This window comes from Macaca fascicularis, chromosome X (assembly GCF_037993035.2).
Source record: "Macaca fascicularis isolate 582-1 chromosome X, T2T-MFA8v1.1".
NCBI classification, from domain to species: Eukaryota; Metazoa; Chordata; class Mammalia; order Primates; family Cercopithecidae; genus Macaca; species Macaca fascicularis.
Genome location: NC_088395.1, coordinates 14383925 through 14409650, shown reverse-complemented (window position 1 = coordinate 14409650; position 25726 = coordinate 14383925). Strand labels below are relative to the sequence as shown.

Sequence of the window (25726 nt, the reverse complement as noted above, 5' to 3'; positions counted from 1 at the left end):
GACTCGGGAAGGGGAACATCACACACCGGGGCCTATCATGGGGAGGGGGGAGGGGGGAGGGATTGCATTGGGAGTTATACCTGATGTAAATGACGAGTTGATGGGTGCTGACGAGTTGATGGCTGCAGCACAGCAACATGGCACAAGTATACATATGTAACAAACCTGCACGTTATGCACATGTACCCTAGAACTTGAAGTATAATAATAATAAATTAAAAATAAATAAATAAATAAATAAATATTGAAAAGTACCCAGATCACAACTGGGTATGGCATAGTGATTAATCACATTAACTTGGAGCCGTATAGTTTAATGAATCACCACAAAATGAACATAACCACCTAACCACCACGCAGGTCAAGAGATAGAACATTACTTGCTCCTGAAAACCTAGCCCTTCATGGTCCTTCTCAATTGCTACTTTCCCTAATTTCCAAATCCAATCATAATTCTGGTTTGAGTACCACAGATTAACTTTCCCTGCTCTTTTTCAACTGAATAAGCATAAAAGTATGCAGCGGATATTCTTCTGTTCTTGGTAACTTTTCCTCAACATTAAATTTGAGAGATTCATCTCTTGTTATGTGTGACTGCAGTTCCTTCATTTTTATTTACATCTAGTATTTCACTGAATTAACAGGCTACAATCTTTTTAACAATTTTATTGTCGATGATCATCCAATCTGCTTTCCTTCAACCTTTTAGTTGCCACTGAATAATAGTTAATGTCTTATATCTGGATGGACTCTTAACATAATCTCACATGTTGTGAATTGATGAAAATGATGGTTAAAATGGCTACAGCTGATAGAGGCAATAAACAGCAACTGAGTTAAACTGAGAAAGTGTGCTAAGGAGGAATGTGCTTGTCAACAAATCCAGGGTGCACACTGGAAGCCTCAGGAACCATTATAAGGTATTCTTAATATAAAAGAGGGCAATCAGGCAAGCATTGCCTCTTCAATAAAATGATAAACAATATGTGAACTGAATGTAATATACAGTGAATTCAGTATGCATAGCCAAAAGACAGGGATTTTACAGTCTAGAAAATAACTTATTTCACAAATAAGGGCTACCACCTGTAATTAGCATAGTATGGACAATGTGATGGGACTTAAAATTCTTAGTTCTTCCTTTTAGAGGATTTGAATTGACTATTATTTAAATCTGGGTTCTTCACTTGCTACAAATATAACTGTCCGCAAATTCCTTAAGCTATTTATGTTTTAGTTTCCCTACTTATAAATTGGTGATACAAAATACTACTTACCTCATATTTATGTCATGAGATAATCTATGTAAAGGGTTTAGTACAGTCAAAGGCATCTAAAAGGAGCTCAATAATTGTTCACTATGAAAAGGGGTATGGCATAGTGATTAATCACATCAACTGGGAGCCAGACTGCCTGGGTTCAAGATCTAGCTCTAGTTTAAGGTCCAGCTCTGTATGACCTTGAGCAAGGTATTTAACCCTTCTGTGCCTTAGTGTCCTCGTATATAAAGTGGGGATACTAATAGTACCTACTTCGTTGGGTTGATGTGAACTTTAAACGAATATATATGCTGGCACATAGTAAACATGAAAAAACTTCCCGAGACAACAGTAAAATTTAGAGTTACAGTGCTCAGCCCTGCCTACATATTAGAATCACCTGAGCAGCTTTAAAAAATGCTGATGTCTTGCAGTCCTCTCAGCAGGAACTCTACAAGCCAGAAGAGAGTGGGGGCCAATATTCAACATGCTTAAAGAAAAGAATTTTCAACCCAGAATTTCATATCCAGTCAAACTAAGCTTCCTAAGTGAAGGAGAAATAAAATCCTTTACAGACAAGCAAATGCTGAGAGATTTTGTCACCACCAGGCCTGCCTTACAAGAGCTCCTGAAGGAAGCACTAAACATGGAAAGGAACAACTGGTAACAGCCACTGCAAAAACATGCCAAACTGTAAAGACAATCGATGCTAGGAAGAAACTGCATCAACTAACGAGAAAAATAACCAGCTAACATCATAATGACAGGATCAGATTCACACATAACAATATTAACCTTAAATGTAAATGGGCTAAATGCCCCAATTAAAAGACACACACCAGCAAATTGGATAGAGTCAAGACCCATCAGTGTGCTGTATTCAGGACACCCATCTCACATGCAGAGACACACAAAGGCTCAAAATAAAGGGATGGAGGGAGATCTACGAAGCAAATGAAAAACAAAAAAAAGCAGGGGTTGCAATGATAGTCTCTGATAAAACAGACTTTAAACCAACAAAGATCAAAACAGACAAAGAAGGCCATTACATAATGCTAAAGGGATCAATTCAACAAGAAGAGCTAACTATCCTAAATATCTATGCACCCAATACAGGAGCACCCAGATTCATAAAGCAAGTCTTTAGAGACCTACAAAGAAACCTAGACCCCCACACAATAATAACAGGAGACTTTAACACCCCGCTGTCAACATTAGACAGATCAATGAGACAGAAAGTTAACAAGGATATCTAGGACTTGAACTCAGCTCTGCACCAAGCAGACCTAATAGACATCTACAAATTCTCCATCCCAAATCAACAGAATATACATTCTTCTCAGCACCACATCGCACTTATTCCAAAATTGACCACATAGTTGGAAGTAAGCACTCTTCAGCAAATGTAAAAGAACAGAAATCATTACAAACTCTCTCTCAGACCACAGTGCAATCAAATTAGAACTCAGGATTAAGAAACTCACTCAGAACCGCACAACTAATGGAAACTGAACAACCTGCTCCTGAATGACTACTGGGTAAATAATGAAATGAAGGCAGAAATAAAGATGTTCTTTGAAACCAATGAGAACAAACACACAACATACCAGAATCTCTGGGACACATTTAAAGCAGTGTGTAGAGGGAAATTTATAGCACTAAATGCCCCCAAGAGAAAGCAGGAAAGATCTAAAATCGACACCCTAACATCGCAATTAAAAGAACTAGAGAAGCAAGAGCAAACACATTCAAAAGCTAGCAGAAGGCAAGAAATAACTAAGATCAGAGTAGAACTGAAGGAGATAGAGACATAAAAAATCCCTTCAAAAAATCAATGAATCCAGGATCTGGTTTTTCAAAAAGATCAACAAAATAGATAGACCGCTAGCAAGACTAATAAAGAAGAAAAGAGAGAAGAATCAAATAGATGCAATAAAAAATGATAAAGCGGATATCATCCCCGATCCCAAAGAAATACAAACTGCCATCAGAGAATACTATAAACACCTCTACATAAATAAACTAGAAAACCTAGAAGAAATGGATAAATTCCTGGACACATACACCTTCCCAAGACTAAACCAGGAAGAAGTTGAATCCCTGAATAGACCAATAACAGGCTCTGAAATTGAGGCAATAATTCATTATCTACCAACCAAAAAAAGTCCAGGACCTTACGGATTCACAGCCGAATTCTACCAGAGGTACAAAGAGGAGCTGGTACCATTGCTTCTGAAATTATTCCTATCAATTGAAAAAGAGGGAATTCTCCCTAACTCAATTGATGAGGCCAGCATCATCCTGATACCAAAGCCTGGCAGAGACACAACAAAAAAAGATAATTTTGGACCAATATCCCTGATGAACATCAATGCAAAAATCCTCAATAAAATACTGCCAAATTGAATCCAGCAGCACATCAAAAAGCTTATCCACCACGATCAAGTTGGCTTCATTCCCTGGGATGCAAGGCTGGTTCAACATACACAAATCAATAAATGTAATCCATCATATAAACAGAACGAAAGACAACAAACACATGATTATCTCAATAGATGCAGAAAAGACCTTTGACAAAATTCAACAGTGCTTCATGCTAAGAACTCTCAATAAACTAGGTATTGATGGGACGTATCTCAAAATAATAAGAGCTATTTATGACAAACGCACAGCCAATATCATACTGAATGGGCAAAAACTGGAAGGATTCCCTTTGAAAACTGGCATAAGACAGGGATGCCCTCTCTCACCACTCCTATTCAACATAGTGCTGGAAGTTCTGGCCAGGGCAATCAGGCAGAAAGAAATAAAGGGTATTCTATTAGGAAAAGAGGAAGTCAAATTGTCCCTGTTTGCAGATGACATGATTGTATATTTAGAAAACCCCATCGTCTCAGCCCAGAATCTCCTTAAGCTGATAAGCAACTTCAGCAAAGTTTCAGGATACAAACTCAACGTGCAAAAATCACAAGCATTCCTATACACCAATAACAAACAGAGAACCAAATCATGAGTGAACTCCCATTCACAATAGCTTCAAAGAGAATAAAATACGTAGGAATCCAACTTACAAGGGATGTGAAGGACCTCTTCAAGGAGAACTACAAACCATTGCTCAACGAAGTAAGAGGACACAAACAAATAGAAGAATATTCCATGCTCATGGATAGGAAGAATCAGTATCGTGAAAACGGCCATACTGCACAAGGTAATTTATAGATTCAATGCCATCCCCATCAAGTTAGCAATGACTTTCTTCACAGAATTGGAAAAATCTAAAGTTCATATGGAACCAAAAAAGAGCCTGCATTGCCAAGAGAATCCTAAGCAAACAGAATAAGGCTGCAGGCATCATGCTACCTGACTTCAAACTATACTACAAGGCTATAGTAACCAAAACAGGATGGTACTGGTACCAAAACAGAGATATAGACCAATGGAACAGAACAGAGCCCTCAGAAATAATACCACACATCTATAACCATCTGATCTTTGACAAACCTAACAAAAACAAGAAATGGGGAAAGGATTCCCTTTTTAATAAATGGTGTTGGGAAAACTAGCTAGCCATATGTAGAAAGCTGAAACTGGATCCCTTCCTTATACCTTATACAAAAATTAATTCAAGATGGATTAAATACTTAAATGTTAGACCTAAAACTAGGGTGTATTTAATAAATGGTGCAGGGAAAACTAGCTAGCCATATCTAGAAAGCTGAACCTGGATCCCTACACCTTATAAAAAAATTAATTCACGATGGATTAAAGACTTAAATGTTAGACCTAAAACCATAAAAACCCAAGAAGAAAACCTAGGCAATACCACTGAGGACATAGACATGGCCAAGGACTTCATGACTAAAACACCAAAAGCAATGGCAACAAAAACCAAAATTGACAAATGGGATCTAATTAAACTAAGGAGCTTCTGCACAACAGAAGAAACTACCATCAGAGTGAACAGGCAACCTACAGAATGGGAGAAAATTTTTGCAATCTACTCATCTGACAAAAGGCTAATATCCAGAATCTATTAAAAAAAAAAAAAAAAAAAAAAAAAAAAAAAAAACCTAATTTACGAGAAAAAACTCAACCCCATCAAAAAGTGGGCGAAGGATATGAACAGATACTTCTCAAAACAAGATATCTATGCAGCCAATAGACACATGAAAAAATGCTCATCATCACTGGCCATCAGAGAAATGCAAATCAAAACCACAATGAGATACCATCTCACACCAGTCAGAATGGTGATCATTAAAAAGTCAGGAAATGGCCAGGCGCGGTGGCTCAAGCCTGTAATCCCAGCACTTTGGGAGGCCGAGATGGGCAGATCACAAGGTCAGGAAATAGAGACCATCCTGGCTAACACGGTGAAACCCCATCTCTACTAAAAAATACAAAAAACTAGCTGGGCGAGGTGGCAGGCACCCATAGTCCCAGCTACTCGGGAGGCTGAGGCAGGAGAATGGTGTGAACCCGGGAGGTAGAGCTTGCAGTAAGCCGAGATCGCGCCACTGCACTCTAGCCTGGGTGACAGAGTGAGACTCCGTCTCAAAAAAAAAAAAAAAAAAAAAAAAAAGGCAGGAAATAACAGGTGCTGGAGAGGATGTGGAGATATAGGAACACTTTTACACTGTTGGTGGGAGCGTAAACTAGTACAGCCATTGTGGAAGACAGTGTGGCGATTCCTCAAGGATCTAGAACTGGAAATACCATTTGACCCAGCCATCCCATTACTGGGCATATACCCAAAGGATTATAAATCATGCTGCTATAAAGACACATGCACACATATGTTTATTGCAGCACTATTCACAATAGCAAAGACTTGGAACCAACCCAAATGTCCATCAATGATAGACTGGATTAAGAAAATGTGGCACATATACACCATGGAATACTATGCAGCCATAAAAAGGATGAGCTCATGTCCTTTGTAGGGACATGGGTGAAGCTGGAAACCATCATTCTGAGCAAACTATCGTAAGGACAGAAAACCAAACACCACATGTTCTCACTCATAGTTGGGAATTGAACAATGAGATCACTTGGACACAGGAAGGGGAACATCACACATTGGGGCCTGTTGGGTCCTGGGGGGCAGAGGGAGGGATAGCATTAGGAGATATACCTAATGTAAATGATGAGTTAATGGGTGCAGCACACCAACATGGCACATGTATACATATGTAACAAACCTGTATGTTATACACATGTACCCTAGAACTTAAAGAATATGTGTTTGTGTGTGTGTATATACATATTAAAAAAAAGGTAATCAGAGCAAACTTTTAGTTTAAAAAAGAAATGCTGATATCTGGACCCTATGCCCAGATAGTTTGGTTTAATTTGTCTGTGATAGGATCTGGGAAACCTGTGAAATCTCCTCAACTGATTCTAATGTGTAGCAAAGTGTGAGGTCCCTGCTTTAGAGACCCTTCCTTATTAAGACAAACTCCAACACTAATTCTTACTTTGATCACAGAGAATCAGGAGCCGTTGAACACTGTCTCTTTACAGTACTTCCCCAATAACTATTAATGGGCTCTTCTGTGTAATTCATATGGGTCATGCAAAGTTGAACAACATACGGCCTTCACCAAAAGGAATTTATAGTACAGTTCATTAGAGCAAGTACACATGGGCCGTGATCACTAAGCCTCATGTCAGAATGCAATGATTGAAAGTGGCATGGAAGCAAGAAAGTATCATGGAAGTAAGGGAGGCCATTTATACTTAATGGCAAACCATAAGGGGTTCATGTAAGAAGTGGCATCTACTTCAAGTGGCTCTTGAAAAGTGGATTAATCTTCATCAACATCAGTTTTCTCATCCCTAACAAGATTGCTGAGGCTCCGTGCTCTACTAACGCAAAAGTTTAAGATTTTATGAGACCAGTCCATGTGTAATCTGGAATATATTTGATATTCCAGTTTCTTTAAGGTATAGTCATTTTTGGAAAGCAAACTGGAGTCCCAGTCCCCATTTTGTGATGAAGGATGGAAAATGGTTTGCTTTAGTTTGTAGTTTGTTTCAGATTGGAGTTCATGGCCTCTTAAGTCATAGATGAAGTCCACAGCAATCCTTAGGTTCAAATGCACAGATAGTCTTTAATGACACCTTAAGATCAAAGAAAATAAAACCTTTCTCAGTCCTTGCTAAAGAAAGGGTGCTAATTTTCTGGCATTTGGGCTCCTGTGGAAGAGTGTGGGGTTGTACCTTTGGTCCAGAGTTGCTGTATAGAGTCCAGATGAGAAGATCTTTAGACAGCTTTATCAGAATTCAGAGAACAAGCCTGTATCCTAACAAACTGGAGAAGCGAGAAGGGACAATGGAGGCTTGCGTCAGCACACCAAGAAACCTCCAAATTAGTTATGACAGTGCTGAGGAAGCAAAGCTGAGGTAAAAATAGTCTGTCTTGATGCCCTCTTATCTAAACCACTATTTCATTTTATTATATCTTTGATTAGATTACTCTATAAGAAATATATATCAAAAAGAAATATAACACTACTTGATACTATCAGAGAAGTGAAACTTATAAAATGTTATTATATTAGAATAACATACTATATGCAGCAGGATTCTCTGTGGTAAAGAATAACCAGTAGAAAAAAGGGGGTCCCTGGTTGGGTAGGTTCCCTTTTATTCTTTTCATGTCTTAGATAAAGGTTAGATGGATAGTTCTCAATGACCCAACTCTAGAGATGTAGATGTTCATGCATTATTCAATCAACAAATATTTATTGAGCATATACCATGAGCTAGATGCTACTGAAGGGAGCAAGCCAGATAAAGAACCTTGCCTTCATGGAGCTTACAATCAAGCTAAGGGAAACAGATAATATACAGTAAACAATCTGTAATAGAGTTTGATATAAATGATAGTGTGGCTATAAGGTAATAAGGTACTGTGGGGAAACAAAAAATTTGGAAAGTTGAGTCAGGTCAGGGTATTGATGAGAGCCTAGGTCAGAGTGGTAATGATGAGGTTTTGCTGAGAAGATAAGATTTGAATAAAGATTTGGAGAAGGTAGAGAAGGTAGTCAAGTGGCTATCTGATGGCAGAATATTCCAGTCACAGAAAACAGTCATTGCAGTGGCCCAGAGCACATGCCCTCTGTATTTGGGAAACAGCAAGAAGGTCAGTGTGCCTGAAGCAGTGAGCTAGGGGGTAGGTTAGTGGGAGATGAGGTCAAGAGGAAATAGGGGATAGATTATGAATGGCATTGTTCACCATAGTGAGGGCACTGGCTTTTGCTCTGAGTGGGATGGGGATCTACGGAAAGATGTTCAACAGGAAGCTACAGGAAGATGTTCAACAGGGAGGTGCTAAATAGGAGTTTTCTGGATGTTGTGTTGAAAATACAATATACAAGGCAAAATGGAGTCAGGGAGACTATCTAAAGAGTATTCCAGTACAAAGGTGTGGTAGGGAGAATTCTAAATCCCAAGTCCCGAAGATTTCCAGTCCTGGCTGTGCATAATCCTGCTAGTTATTCCATCAAACACTAATCTAGAGACTGTTATGGAGGGGTTTTACAGATATAATTAAGATCCCAAATTAGTTGACCTTAAAATATAGAGATTATTAGGTGTGCGTGATCTAATTAACAGGCCCTTTAAATCTGGGTATAGAGGAAGTCAAAAGATTTGAAATATACAAAGGAATTAATGCGCTGTTCCTGACTTGAAAATGGAAGGCACCACGTGTAATGAAATGTGTACAGTCGTGTAAATAAATGTGTACAGCCTCTAGAAACTAAGGGCAGCCCCTGGCTCACAGCCAGCAGCAAGGAACGGGGGCCTCATCTCTACTGCTGCAAGGAGCTGAATTCTGCCAGCAACAAAAATGATCTTGGAAACACATTTCTCTTCAGAACCTCCAGAGAAAACCTCATCCCAGCTGACACTTTGATTTCAGCCTTATAAGGCCCTGGGCAGAGAAGTCATGCTAAGACAGACTTTTGACTTACAGAATTACAAGCTAATAAATGGGTATTTTAAGTAGCAAAGTTTGCTACACTACAATAGAAAATTACTGCATCAGCTGAAAGCTAATATTCCCTATTATGCTATATCTATGTTTATTTTAAGTCATAAACATAATGTCCTTTACATAAATGACATTACCATACTATATCTATGTTTAATTCATAAACATAATACCCTTTACATAAATGACATTATCATGCATATATACAAACACATAATTCTGTCTCATGAAATAAGCATATTTAGTATAAGGGTATGTACAAAAATGGAAAGCTTGCCCAATTGTTAGTGAGTGCTCAAATTGGTGTGTTTATCGTCAGCATCCTGCTCCTTCCTGGGCCATGAGAGAAATATTATAAAGAGAGGTAGGCACTCAACAATTGCCTAACTGGGGCTTCTTCTTATGGAAAGCTATGAGGAAACTTTTCCAAAGAATTTGAGGAAGCCTCCTGGAAGAGATGATAAATTTTAAGAGTGGTTTCGAAATTAGAAAGAACGTCACCAGACTAAATGGCGATATTCTTATATTCTTATCCTGTATACTTATTATAGATTTGTTCCAAGGACACTAAAGTTAATATCAGTCATTTTATTTAAAACATGGTGGTGTGAAGAACTTGCGTCCAAATAAAAACTTCATCTATTTTCAAAAAAAATTTAGTTCAGGTGCTTCCTCATGTCCCTTCTTCCAGGAAGTTCCAGACTAGATCAAGGATCCTTCTTAGCAGCCATAACTTTTGCTGCGTAACAAGCTACCCCAAGATGTAGTAGCTTAAAATGACAGCTATTTATTTGTTCACTATTCTATGGTTCAACTATTTGGGCTGGGTTCATCTGGGATGGATCATCTCTGCTCCACATGGCAGTGGCTGGACACCCTCATGTGTTTGCATGGCCTCACCTGGTGGTTGAGATAACTGGGCCATGTGTCTCTTATCACTCAACAAGTTAACCTGGTCTTAGTCACAGAGTAGTGGTCACAGCATCCCAAGAGTAGCAGGAGAGAGCTAACTTCAACATGCAAGCATTTTTTAAGCCTCTAGTTGTGCTACATTTGCCATTGTCCCATTGACCAGGACAAGTCACATGAACAAGTTTATAGTCAGTGTAAGAGGAAGCTATTACCCAAGGGTGTAGATACAGGGAGGGAAATTATTACAGCCATTTTGTAAAAAAAAATCTGCCTTTATTGCACTGAATTATAATCTTCTATTTTATGTTTGTGTCTTCTTAAGGACAGAAGTTCTGTTTCTTCTTGTCTGTAATGTGATCATGTATTATAACAGTGCCTGACACTATGTTGCATACTCCACAATAGTTCATTTTTTTCCTCACTGTGTGGTGTTTATAAGAACCCAAGCCATTTGGACCCATAGTTACCCATTTTAGTGAAATGGAAAGAGAAAGAGTTCAAAATAATCCTGAATTTCCATATGCCATCCCCAAAGACTTATGAGCCTCACCAGGACTTGAGCAAAAGCATAGCTTGGATAGCTTCTCTCACTGTTAGCTTCCGTGTAAAAGGCTGCCAACAACATTCTTTTTTTTTTTTTAATTTATTTATTATTATTATACTTTAAGTTGTAGGGTACATGTGCATAACGTGCAGGTTTGTTACATATGTATACTTGTGCCATGGTGGTGTACTGCACCCATCAACTCGTCATTTACATCAGGTATAACTCCCAATGCAACCCCTCCCCCCTCCCCCCTCCCCATGATAGGCCCCTGTGTGTGATGTTCCCCTTCCTGAGTCCAAGTGATCTCATTGTTCAGTTCCCACCTATGAGTGAGAACATGCGGTGTTTGGTTTTCTGTTCTTGTGATAGTTTGCTAAGAATGATGGTTTCCAGCTGTATCCATGTCCCTACAAAGGACACAAACTCATCCTTTTTGATGGCTGCATAGTATTCCATGGTGTATATGTGCCACATTTTCTTAATCCAATCTGTCACTGATGGACATTTGGGTTGATTCCAAGTCTTTGCTATTGTGAATAGTGCTGCAATAAACATACGTGTGCATGTGTCTTTATAGCAGCATAATTTATAATCCTTTGGGTATATACCCAGTAATGGGATGGCTGGGTCATATGGTACATCTAGTTCTAGATCCTTGAGGAATCGCCATACTGTTTTCCATAATGGTTGAACTAGTTTACAATCCCACCAACAGTGTAAAAGTGTTCCTATTTCTCCACATCCTCTCCAGCACCTGTTGTTTCCTGACTTTTTAATGATTGCCATTCTAACTGGTGTGAGATGGTATCTCATTGTGGTTTTGATTTGCATTTCTCTGATGGCCAGTGATGATGAGCATTTTTTCATGTGTCTGTTGGCTGTATGAATGTCTTCTTTTGAGAAATGTCTGTTCATATCCTTTGCCCACTTTTTGATGGGGTTGTTTGTTTTTTTCTTGTACATTTGTTTGAGTTCTTTGTAGGTTCTGGATATTAGCCCTTTGTCAGATGAGTAGATTGCAAAAATGTTCTCCCATTCTGTAGGTTGCCTGTTCACTCTGATGGTAGTTTCTTTTGCTGTGCAGAAGCTCTTTAGTTTAATGAGATCCCATTTGTCAATTTTGGCTTTTGCTGCCGTTGCTTTTGGTGTTTTAGACATGAAGTCCTTGCCCATGCCTATGTCCTGAATGGTACTACCTAGGTTTTCCTCTAGGATTTTTATGGTATTAGGTCTAACATTTAAGTCTCTAATCCATCTTGAATTAATTTTCGTATAAGGAGTAAGGAAAGGATCCAGTTTCAGCTTTCTACTTATGGCTAGCCAATTTTCCCAGCACCATTTATTAAATAGGGAATCCTTTCCCCATTTCTTGTTTCTCTCAGGTTTGTCAAAGATCAGATGGCTGTAGATGTGTGGTATTATTTCTGAGGACTCTGTTCTGTTCCATTGGTCTATATCTCTGTTTTGGTACCAGTACCATGCTGTTTTGGTTTCTGTAGCCTTGTAGTATAGTTTGAAGTCAGGTAGCGTGATGCCTCCAGCTTTGTTCTTTTGACTTAGGATTGTCTTGGAGATGCGGGCTCTTTTTTGGTTCCATATGAACTTTAAAGCAGTTTTTTCCAATTCTGTGAAGAAACTCATTGGTAGCTTGATGGGGATGGCATTGAATCTATAAATTACCTTGGGCAGTATGGCCATTTTCACGATATTGATTCTTCCTATCCATGAGCATGGTATGTTCTTCCATTTGTTTGTGTCCTCTTTTATTTCACTGAGCAGTGGTTTGTAGTTCTCCTTGAAGAGGTCCTTTACATCCCTTGTAAGTTGGATTCCTAGGTATTTTATTCTCTTTGAAGCAATTGTGAATGGAAGTTCATTCCTGATTTGGCTCTCTGTTTGTCTGTTACTGGTGTATAAGAATGCTTGTGATTTTTGCACATTAATTTTGTATCCTGAGACTTTGCTGAAGTTGCTTATCAGCTTAAGGAGATTTTAGGCTGAGACAATGGGGTTTTCTAAATATACAATCATGTCATCTGCAAACAGGGACAGTTTGACTTCTTTTCCTAACTGAATACCCTTGATTTCTTTCTCTTGCCTAATTGCCCTAGCCAGAACTTCCAACACTATGTTGAATAGGAGTGGTGAGAGAGGGCATCCCTGTCTTGTGCCAGTTTTCAAAGGGAATTTTTCCAGTTTTTGCCCATTCAGTATGATATTGGCTGTGGGTTTGTCATAAATAGCTCTTATTATTTTGAGGTACGTTCCATCAATACCGAATTTATTGAGCGTTTTTAGCATGAAGGGCTGTTGAATTTTGTCAGAAGCCTTTTCTGCATCTATTGAGATATTCATGTGGTTCTTGTCTTTGGTTCTGTTTATATGCTGGATTATGTTTATTGATTTGCGAATGTTGAACCAGCCTTGCATCCCAGGGATGAAGCCCACTTGATCATGGTGGATAAGCTTTTTGATGTGTTGCTGAATCCGGTTTGCCAGTATTTTATTGAGGATTTTTGCATCGATGTTCATCAGGGATATTGGTCTAAAATTCTCTTTTTTTGTTGTGTCTCTGCCAGGCTTTGGTATCAGGATGATGTTGGCCTCATAAAATGAGTTAGGGAGGATTCCCTCTTTTTCTATTGATTGGAATAGTTTCAGAAGGAATGGTACCAACTCCTCCTTGTATCTCTGGTAGAATTCAGCTGTGAATCCATCTGGTCCTGGACTTTTTTTGGTTGGTAGGCTATTAATTATTGCCTCAATTTCAGAGCCTGCTATTGGTCTATTCAGGGATTCAACTTCTTCCTGGTTTAGTCTTGGAAGAGTGTAAGTGTCCAGGAAATTATCCATTTCTTCTAGATTTTCCAGTTTATTTGCGTAGAGGTGTTTATAGTATTCTCTGATGGTAGTTTGTATTTCTGTGGGGTCAGTGGTGATATCCCCTTTATCATTTTTAATTGCGTCGATTTGATTCTTCTCTCTTTTCTTCTTTATTAGTCTTGCTAGTGGTCTGTCAATTTTGTTGATCTTTTCAAAAAACCCAACTCCTGGATTCATTGATTTTTTGGAGAGTTTTTTGTGTCTCTATCTCCTTCAGTTCTGCTCTGATCTTAGTTATTTCTTGCCTTCTGCTAGCTTTTGAATGTGTTTGCTCTTGCTTCTCTAGTTCTTTTAATTGCGATGTTAGAGTGTCAATTTTAGATCTTTCCTGCTTTCTCTTGTGGGCATTTAGTGCTATAAATTTCCCTCTACACACTGCTTTAAATGTGTCCCAGAGATTCTGGTATGTTGTATCTTTGTTGTCATTGGTTTCAAAGAACATCTTTATTTTTGCCTTCATTTCGTTATGTACCCAGTAGTCATTCAGGAGCAGGTTGTTCAGTTTCCATGTAGTTGAGCGGTTTTGATTGAGTTTCTTAGTCCTGAGTTCTAGTTTGATTGCACTGTGGTCTGAGAGACAGTTTGTTATAATTTCTGTTCTTGTACATTTGCTGAGGAGTGCTTTACTTCCAATTACGTGGTCGATTTTGGAGTAAGTACGATGTGGTGCTGAGAAGAATGTATATTCTGTTGATTTGGGGTGGAGAGTTCTATAGATGTCTATTAGGTCTGCTTGCTGCAGAGATGAGTTCAATTCCTGGATATCCTTGTTAACTTTCTGTCTCATTGATCTGTCTAATGTTGACAGTGGAGTGTTGAAGTCTCCCATTATTATTGTATGGGAGTCTAAGTCTCTTTGTAAGTCTCTAAGGACTTGCTTTATGAATCTGGGTGCTCCTGTATTGGGTGCATATATATTTAGGATAGTTAGCTCTTCTTGTTGAATTGATCCCTTTACCATTATGTAATGGCCTTCTTTGTCTCTTTTGATCTTTGATGGTTTAAAGTCTGTTTTATCAGAGACTAGTATTGCAACCCCCGCTTTTTTTTGTTCTCCATTTGCTTGGTAAATCTTCCTCCATCCCTTTATTTTGAGCCTTTGTATGTCTCTGCGTGTGAGATGTGTCTCCTGAATACAGCAGACTGATGGGTCTTGACTCTTTATCCAGTTTGCCAGTCTGTGTCTTTTAATTGGAGCATTTAGTCCATTTACATTTAAGGTTAAGATTGTTATGTGTGAACTTGATCCTGCCATTATGATATTAACTGGTTATTTTGCTCGTTAGTTGATGCAGTTTCTTCCTAGCCTCGATGGTCTTCACATTTTGGCATGTTTTTGCAATGGCTGGTACCGGTTGTTCCTTTCCGTGTTTAGTGCTTCCTTCAGGGTCTCTTGTAAGGCAGGTCTAGTGGTGACAAAATCTCTAAGCATTTGCTTATCTGTAAAGGATTTTATTTCTCCTTCACTTATGAAACTTAGTTTGGCTGGATATGAAATTCTGGGTTGAAAATTCTTTTCTTTAAGAATGTTGAATATTGGCCCCCACTCTCTTCTGGCTTGGAGAGTTTCTGCCGAGAGATCTGCTGTTAGTCTGATGGGCTTCCCTTTGTGGGTAACCCGACCTTTCTCTGTGGCTGCCCTTAAGATTTTTTCCTTCATTTCAACTTTGGTGAATCTGGCAATTATGTGTCTTGGAGTTGCTCTTCTCGAGGAGTATCTTTGTGGCGTTCTCTGTATTTCCTGGATTTGAATGTTGGCCTGCCCTACTAGGTTGGGGAAGTTCTCCTGGATGATATCCTGAAGAGTGTTTTCCAACTTGGTTCCATTTTCCCCCTCACTTTCAGGCACCCCAATCAGACGTAGATTTGGTCTTTTTACATAATCCCATACTTCTTGCAGGCTTTGTTCATTTCTTTTTCTTCTTTTTTCATTTGGTTTCTCTTCTCGCTTCATTTCATTCATTTGATCCTCAATCGCTGATACTCTTTCTTCCAGTTGATCGAGTCGGTTACTAAAGCTTGTGCATTTGTCACGTATTTCTCGTGTCATGGTTTTCATCTCTTTCATTTCGTTTAGGACCTTCTCTGCATTAATTACTCTAGCCATCAATTCTTCCACTTTTTTTTCAAGATTTTTAGTTTCTTTGCGCTGGGTACGTAATTCCTCCTTTAGCTCTGAGAAATTTGATGGACTGAAGCCTTCTTCTCTCATCTCGTCAAAGTCATTCTCCGTCCAGCTTTGATCCGTTGCTGGCGATGAGCTGCGCTCCTTTGCCGGGGGAGATGCGCTCTTATTTTTTGAATTTCCAGCTTTTCTGCCCTGCTTTTTCCCCATCTTTGTGGTTTTATCTGCCTCTGGTCTTTGATGATGGTGATGTACTGATGGGGTTTTGGTGTAGGTGTCCTTCCTGTTTGATAGTTTTCCTTCTAACAGTCAGGACCCTCAGCTGTAGGTCTGTTGGAGATTGCTTGAGGTCCACTCCAGATCCTGTTTGCCTGGGTATCAGCAGCAGAGGCTGCAGAAGATAGAATATTTCTGAACAGCGAGTGTACCTGTCTGATTCTTGCTTTGGAAGCTTCCTCTCAGGGGTGTACTCCACCCTGTGAGGTGTGGGGTGTCAGACTGCCCCTAGTGGGGGATGTCTCCCAGTTAGGCTACTCAGGGGTCAGGGACCCACTTGAGCAGGGAGTCTGTCCCTTCTCAGATCTCAGCCTCCGTGTTGGGAGATCCACTGCTCTCTTCAAAGCTGTCAGACAGAGTCGTTTGCGTCTGCAGAGGTTTCGGCTGTGTTTGTTATTGCCCTGTCCCCAGAGGTGGAGTCTACAGAGACAGGCAGGTTTCCTTGAGCTGCTGTGAGCTCCACCCAGCTCGAGCTTCCCAGCAGCTTTGTTTACCTACTTAAGCCTCAGCAATGGCGGGCGCCCCTCCCCCAGCCTCACTGCTGCCTTGCCGGTAGATCACAGACTGCTGTGCTAGCAATGAGGGAGGCTCCATGGGTGTGGGACCCTCCTGGCCAGGTGTGGGATATGATCTCCTGGTGTGCCTGTTTGCTTAAAGCGCAGTATTGGGGTGGGAGTTACCCGATTTTCCAGGTGTTGTGTGTCTCAGTTCCCCTGGCTAGGAAAAGGGATTCCCTTCCCCCTTGCGCTTCCCAGGTGAGGCAATGCCTCGCCCTGCTTCAGCTCTCGCTGGTCGGGCTGCAGCAGCTGACCAGCACCGATCGTCCGGCACTCCCCAGTGAGATGAACCCAGTACCTCAGTTGAAAATGCAGAAATCACTGGTCTTCTGTGTCGCTCGCGCTGGGAGTTGGAGACTGGAGCTGTTCCTATTCGGCCATCTTGCTCCGCCCCCCGCCAACAACATTCTTAAACTAAAGTGCCAATGGTGCTTCAGCTCCGTCCCCAGAGAATTCTCACACATCATCTCTTTGCATATTTTTTTCACACACTCACTACATCAATGACTCTTCAATTTGCTGTGGCTTGGGAAATGTCAGGAGGGAAAGTTTATGAAGTCGTCTACATATGCAGATATCTGGCTAAAGCAAGCAGGCCTGCAGATCAATTTGCTTGGCTTTCCTACTTTTTAATCTTTATCCAAGAACTTCATAATATCCTGATTATGTACAAAAGATTATTGTTTCCAGCTTCTTTCAGAAATACTGGGAAAGTCATTCAAATTTGCTGGGAATATGCCTGATTCAAGGAGCAATCATCTTTATTTTTTAGAGCTAAAACAGATATCCAAACAAATCTTTATTTAAAAACTCCTACAGGTATCAGTCTTACTGTTTTAATAGTTCTCTTAGTGCAGTCTCTACTTAGAAGCATTCTGGTAGGGGGATTAAAGCAAGACCAAATGTGGCAAAACTATGTATGGCCTCTTTCATTTTAAATTCCAAGCATGTCCTGGGTTTGTCAGCTGCTTGAAATGGTCCAGCTGGTCTTAGTTGACCAGATGGCTGAAAAGTAAGGAGAAATTTCCTTATATAGGAAATAGGCCATCCCAGTTAATAATGGTGAAAGACAGTGCCTCTGGATCCTTGCTTCAAACAGACAGTTCTGGACCTGTCAGAGTCATCTGCACACCTAGGTCATTCTAGCTATCTCAGTGTTTGCTTTCACTTCTATAGTCTCTGGGCTTCAGCCACAAATGAGGACTCAAGACACACTTAGGAGTGGCTATAAATCATCTAGCTATGATGACAAACATGGAGTAAAGGAAAATAATCGTTTAATCTTGTTTCGCCATATGCAAAGCGTGCCGGATGTCTCAGTCTTCCATCTTCCATTCAATTCATCCTCATACTTTTCTGAGGGTGGGAAAGACAACACGCAGCCTTTAGTCTGCCACTAGAGGCTTTATGCTCTAAACGGTTAAAAGAAGTATTGCCAGCACAATAGCTTCTTGGGGGTTGGCAGAGATGTATGTTTAAAAACCAATTTTATAGCTTCAAAGGGGAAGATACCGATGAAACACATAGCATGATATGAAACACATATCATGCTGGTATTTGATTTTCCTGTATTTAGAGAAGGGATTGAACTTCTGAAAAACAAAAAATCAAGAACAGAAACACAAAAAGTATTGGTTGGCAGGAGGGTAGGAAATTAACTTGGAATCAATAAACACAAATTTCTTACTTGAAAACGTATTTAAAATGTGTGAAGCATGTTTGAAAAAAATGTGCCCAGATTTTCTTCTAGAAAGCCTTATTTTAAAAGTGTAGCCCAAATATTATGAGTAGAAGGTCCTCGTTGCCTGGAATGCCCTTTACCTCCTCCTACTTCACCTACTTAATATGCCTCGTAGATTCAGCTCAGGCTCCCTCCTTCAGGCCATTTTCCTAAGTCTGCTCCTGCTCTCTCTACTTCCTTTGCTCCCTGCCCCTCTCTTCTCTCCCTTCTTCACCCACCCATTCCTCCCTCCTTCACTTAATAGGTTAGGCATCCTACTTCATATATCTTTATATTCTACATTGTTGAATAATCACCATTCCAAATGCCTATCTCTGGCCTAGCAGATTACAAGCCGCTAAGGGTCGGGGCTGTGTTTTATCTTTGACCCCTGGAAGAATGCATGGCACAGATAAAACATTCAGTAAGTGTTAGTTGAATAAATAAATGGATGGATGAATCATCAATTGGATTATACTGGAATACCCATTGATTACAAGTATTCTCAACACTGTTCATTTATTCACTGATTTACTCTTTACTGAGCACCTACTGTGAACCAGGTGTTGTGCTGAGGGGTGGGTACATGCACATTTCCATGATCAATGAAGTCCTTGCCCTCATAGGGATAAAAGTCTAAAATTAAGAGTGTATATTTATATGTGTAACAGTATGGGAATAGGATATTCCTATTGCCTCAGCATTTTTAGTAAAGCCTTACACTAAAGGGAGACACTGCACACATACATGTCAGATACAGTACTTTCTAGAAGACAGAAAATGCTGTCTAGAGACTCTAACATCCAACACCCTGTATTACTAGAGAAAACCAGACATTTGAAAACATTAATTGAAGTAATGGAATTTGTGGATGTGGACAGTGCTGTGGCATTCTCCCTATTCTCCTAAAGATGGGTAGAAGGTGGCTTATACCTACCCCTGTAAGAGAAGAGACTGGTATCTCTTCCATATGCCATATATTTGGTAAGCTGCTCAAATTCCAACAAGTTACCCCTGGATCAGAGTTCTTAAGAGAATCTCTTATTTGTCCTTAGTCATTTGGGTTTTATATGAAAATGTGAACACCAATATCTGTTTCTTACCTGAATGAATTTTGAAGGCAGTAGGTTAGCTGGAATACCCATGATAGTAGGGTGAAAGCAGAAAGATTAGCAGTTGGTTAAGTTGCATTTCTATCATTTAGCAAGGCAATAATGCACAAGTTCTTAGTAAGCCTAATAAATGGTGCGGAAGATAGCTAAATGTGAGTCATCTGGAAAACACGTCAACCAGGAGGGCTATCTTCTTGAGGAAGGGGACCTGAGGAGTAAGAAGTTGTATGGGATACGCTGCTAGGAGATGATAGCTAAGGGGAGATGATAAGACATCACCCAGAGAGTACATTATTCATCTGGAAATGGTGTAGTATGTGGGATGCCCTGGGAACTCCAAAAAACTCAAGTTCACCTCGCAAGAAATCCAGCATTTGGGGGCTTGCCATTAGAGAAGGCACTAATAGTATACCATAGCGTCGGTCACATGCGACTTTCCTCCATCTTTCCCATTACCCTCAGCCTTCAACAATGGTGAAATCAGCAACATGAGTGAGGAAAGAAGTTGGAAATATAGGGGAGTAACTGTGAAGGAACAGACAATGTGCTCCACGTCGCTGTACATTTTCAAGGCAAAAGTCAGGCCTGAACATGCGGCAAGGGAAGAAAAGAGCATTGAATTGTACATGAGACTGAAGTTTTGTTTCAGACTAGATAATTTTTTTAAAGTCTGATAATAGACTATCCTAAGGTATTTGTCACTGATATGTTAGCTGTCTATTACATTGAAAAATACACATTCCAGGTGTAATAGTATAGCGTATAGTACTGAGAATCTATAGAATCCTCCAGGGACAGAGAAGACATAGCCAAGTGGGGGTATTTAATGGCAGCGAGTGGGGAAAAATTGAGTCGTATCTTATTCAGACCCTCTGGAGCTTAACCCATTTAATCAACTATCTGTAAAAAACACACACGTGTGTATTTGCCCATACATACATAGTTGTCCCTTGGTATCCACAGGGGATTGGTTCTAGGACCTTTGCAAATACGAAAATCTGTGGATGCTCAAGTCCCTTATATAAAATGGAGTATTATTTGCATATAACCTATGCACATCCTCCCATATACTTTAAATCATCTCTAGATTACTTATAATACCCAATACAATGCAAATATTGTATAGTTGTTATGCTGTACTGGTTATTTTAGTTGTATTATTTTTATTGTTGTTTTGCTTTTTTAAAAAAATATTTTTGATCAGTGGTTTGTTGAATCTGCAAATGCAGAACCTGCAGATATGGAGGACTAATTGTATCATGTACACACACACATATGACAAACTTTGCTTAATCTCATTGACAGTACAACTATAAGTGAATAGTGAGTCATCCAAGGAACAGGACATCTTCTATTCATAAGGCCCTTTATGCATTTTCTAATATAACCTCTCATCCAATGGAGCAGTCTTTTCTACTACATTATGTACAGGGAACAGTAACAATAAAAATAACCAGAATGAGTTGAATACCAACGATGTAGAAAACGTGGGCTAAACAATTTATATAAGTACTGCTTCATCTCACCCTCATTTAATTTTTTAAGGGGTAGATAATCATGTTCTCATTTTAGAAATGATGAAACAAACTTAGAGAGGTTGAGTGAAGTAAAAGCTCTAAGATTTAGATCAAGGCCTGCATATGTTTCAAAATATGTCTTTGTTCTTTTTTTATTATTATTATACTTTAAGTTCTGGGTTACATGTGCAGAACGTGCAGTTTTGTTACATAGGTATACACGTGCCATGGTGGTTTGCTGCACCCATCAACCCATCATCTACACTAGGTATTTCTCCTAATGCTATCCCTCCCCTAGCCACCCCCCAGCCCCCGACAGGCCCCAGTGTATGATGTTCCCCTCCTGTGTCTATGTATTCTCATTGTTCAACCCCAACTTGTGAGTGAGAACATGTGGTGTTTGGTTTTATGTTCCTGTGTTAGTTTGCTGAGAATGATGGTTTCCAGCTTTATCCATGTCCCTGCAAAGGATATGAACTCATCCTTTTTTATGGCTGCATAGTATTCCATGGTGTATATGTGCCACATTTTCTTAATCCAGTCTATCACTGATGGACATTTGGGTTGGTTCCAAGTCTTTGCTATTATGAATAGTGCCGCAATAAACATACGTGTGCATGTGTCTTTATCATAGAATGATTTATAATCCTTTAGGTATATGCCCTGTAATGGGATCGCTGGGTCAAATGGCATTTCCAGTTCTAGATCCTTGAGGAATCGTCACACTGTCTTCCACAATGGTTGAACTAATTTACACTCCCACGAACAGTGTAAAAGCATTCCTATTTTTCCACAACCTCTCCAGCACCTGTTGTTTCCTGACTTTTTAATGATCGCCATTCTAACTGGCATGAGATGGTATTTCATTGTGGTTTTCATTTGCATTTCTCTAATGACCAGTGATGGTGAGCATTTTTTCATATGTCTGTTGGTTGCATAAATCTCTTCTTTTGAGAAGTGTCTATTCTGTCCTTTGCCTATTTTTTGATGGAGTTGTTTTTTTTTTCTTGTAAATTTGTTCATATATTCTTAACTTCACAAAGTCTGCTTGAGAATTTTTGGAAAGGGAGACATACTGTAGAAAAATTCCAATCCTTTATAGTACATGTCATATTATTATGAGATTCTTCTGTACATTAAAACTCAAATACTTTTCTGTATAACTTTTACCCACAGATTCTGCTTCAAGTCTAATCTACTAGGTTGGTACAAAAGTAATTGCGATATTTGCCGTTACTGTTAATGACAAAAGCCACAATTACTTTTGCACCAACCTAATGTCTTCGACATGGCCTCACATGGGAGAACATGGCTGTTCATTAATTTATCCATCCAATGAGCATGTATTGGTTGTCTAGTCTAAGCCACATACTGTTCTAGGTGTTGAAGTTAACAGAATGAACAAGACAAAGTTCTTGCCTGCATAGAACATATATCCCATCAAATATCTTCTCATAGATCTTCCCTCATTCACTCTAAACATGCTCAGTCCCTTCTTTTTTCTCATTGAAAGTTTTTAAAAATTAAAAACTATATATACGTTATCTAGAACACAGTGGGCTACAAACACTCTTATGCAAATGTACTTATAATTATTATACTTACAAAAGCAAAAAAGAAAACGCTAAATATCTAAGATGGTGTAAAAGTTTGATCTCAGTTTTCTGTGTGTGCATGTGAGTGGGCTTGCCCATAAATGCACATAGAATAAAAGACTGAAAGAAAATACATCGAAGTCTTAACAACAGTTATTTAATGGTTGGTTAACGTTAATCATGTTTTCTGTGTTTTCTATCTTTTCTATAACAAACATCTTAAAGTGTAATGTGCATGTGTACTCTGTACAGGGCATTGAAGGAGGCCCTGCAGTAACTGTACAATCACCACAGTGGAGCATCTGGTCAGGAATTGCAGTGTTTATAAATTAAAATGAGTATTTACATGAATGCACATGTATAAGTAACTGTATGACCAATTTTTATTTTCCATGACTCACTTTTTATCCCATGTTTGTTTCACACCATCATCTACATAAGTTACATTTCCTCATGGTCAGTTGAAAGCCAACCATGTTTAATAACAGCATAAGAAAAGTACATGGAGGAAGATAAACGTAATGGTGGCAAAAGGATAACCACCATGAGTTCAGAGCCAAGTATAAAATGATTTTTGATTATACTCTCTTTTGGTTTATCTGAGTTCCTGATTGCCTCTACATACAAAGATCACTGATCAGTGAACATTTATTTAGCAATAGTTTTGACCATTGATGCAGAATCATAACAGCTTTATAAAATGAATAACAAATTTATAAAAACTCAAACTCCCATTTTGAAGATAAATGACTACTCTTTTCATAGCAATGAACAGTTGGAGGCTAAATGTCTTATATTTTGACATTATATGCTTACAATTTGTCACCAGTATTTTAGCTGTCTATTAAATTGTAAAATATATGTTTGTACATCCTGAGGTTTAATGGCATGGCATGCAGTAATGGCAGTAGCTAATAACTAATAAGAAATAAGCAAATGACCTGTTTGGGAGGGGCGCAGAGTGGATTAAAAGTGCTATTAGGTAAAATTGATTTTTGATTTTACAGATTTAAAAAGCTGTATTTCTGGCATCTGTATTCCAATAGAAAAATAATACAGGTACATTATACTATTTGTTACTCTAGAAGATAAAAAAGTATTAGAGATATCTCTATTCCTTTCTCCATGACCATATAAAACCTAATGTTTATCTTTGGAGGCATGGGACTTAATAAGTTGTGTAAATATTTCTCCAGTATTCAGCCCACCTCTATTATAACCACAGACCTCCTCCATATGTCATCTTATATTCTAGATATGGGAAATAATGTGGAACATGGTCTAACATTTCTCATTATGTCAAATTCAGCACAACCAAACATAAACTCAAGCCAGCAAAAATATGGGATTACATCTTTGTTATTTTCCTGAAATGCATTTTGGAGAGACTGCTCAACCAGTATGAGACAATGTACACTGAATCCTAAATTGAACTCATATTCTGGAAAATTGAAGCCAATGGCTCATTGTACTCAGTGGAATGGGGAAGCACACAAAGGCACACTTATGGGATGCTAGAGCATTTCAAAAGTGGGACATTTATCATTACTTAAGCAATATTTACAAATGCAGATGGCCTGCTTTTTATAAAAATAGATTACACAGCCACTTATGGATTATTATTTGAGGTGCTACAAAATGTCTATATGTCCCTGATATTGATCCGACACTCCTCTGTCACCATGCCACATTTCTAGGAATTTTCACCATTTTGGATGACTCTACTGTTCCTTCTCTAGGTAACTGTGTCACTCAAAAATAGTAGCATATCAGCCATTAAAGGAAATTAAGGCATAGCAATGTTTCATATATCAGATTGCTGCACCCTAATACTGTACATTAATTTCTTTCATATATTCATTGATATGGCTCTTCTGTGTAAATTTCCAGGAGCCTAATTCAAATTTTTATTACTATAAATGACTTCATTGAACATATGAATTGCAATAGTTTCACCAATAAATACTTGAAAATATGGCCTAAATTGCATCAGTCTTACTCCAATTCTTGCAAGCTTCATGGCTCATAAACAACTGAGGCCAAAAGCACTCAAGGGCTTTCTAGAATCTCTAAGCCATGTTTCTGCCTCTACTCATTTCTCTTCACTCTCAATACTAATTTCCCTTTCCTCTAAATGATATGATTTTGAGGGTTCCCCATGTTCCCAGATCCCCAATTCTCTCAAACTCAGCTTTTTGTCCTCTTATTGCATTCCTATCTACGACAGTGTCATAGAGTGGCCAACATTTCTGTCCTCACAGAACTCTCCAGCCCACAAGACCTTTGGGAACCTTTCATGTAATCTGTTATCAAGCAAGATTTCTTACCTTTGGCAGAGATGCCCTGGAGCCTGAACTCTGGGTGGTCATCGTTAAGACGGTGGTGATGCCCAGTGCGACCCTGGCAGGGGCTGCGTCCATGTTTATCCAAAAGGAAACCCAGGACAAAATTACTATAAGCAGGCTTGGGATATACATCTGGATCAAATAATATCCCATTTGGCGTTCCAGATGAAACTTGACCTCAATGCAGGTAAACTTTCCTAGAAAGAGTAAATGATCATTTAAAGTCCAGTCTGAATTTATATTTCCAATTCCGCTATCCCACGTTGTTTAAAAAAAAAAAAAAAAAAAAGACTACTGCAGATGGATTTGGAAGATTGCACAAAATGTTCACCCTACATAACCAATTCAACTCTTCTCCAACTGAACCAGTAATAGAAATAATTACTGTGGAATAATAGTGATAATAATAGTGTGAGAATGTGTGATCTAAAGAGTCACTGGACCAAAACCATAAGGCATATTTAATTTTTAAAATCTGTGCTTGCTGCAGCTTGATTGTTTTAGACAGAGCTTCAGAATTTACAAGACTGACAGAAAATTACCAGTGGAAATAAAATATTCAAATTTTGTGTGGTTATAATATGTAATATATAGTATATTCTATTAATAGCATATACTATATGGCATATAATATGTAACACATGACATACACTGTATAATAGTTGAAGCCATTTCCTCCAAAGAAGTACAGTTTACATAAAACTACAAAGTATTTAAAGAACTGTGTATCTATCATTGTGTTATTAATGGCAAGAGAAAAATGTACATTTGTATAAGCCAGTGTATAATCTAGTCATTGTAAAAATTTCCTAGCCTTCTGGGTAATTGCTTCAGTACATTTAGCATATGCCTAGGAACTATGTACATTGTTTCTTTCCC

The 25726-nt window shown here is 38.9% G+C and overlaps 1 protein-coding gene across 7 annotated transcripts in view; it reads right to left on the bottom strand.

Moving 5' to 3' along the window:
- GLRA2 (glycine receptor alpha 2) overlaps positions 1-25726 on the bottom strand; it is a 230659-nt gene that overhangs the window by 122092 nt on the left and 82841 nt on the right. For all 7 annotated transcript variants that reach the window (XM_045383250.2, XM_074029168.1, XM_074029169.1 and 4 more), the window contains one exon: positions 24830-25044. In XM_045383250.2, coding sequence (XP_045239185.1) covers positions 24830-25044 — 215 coding nt within the window. The remainder of the gene's footprint in view (positions 1-24829; positions 25045-25726) is intronic.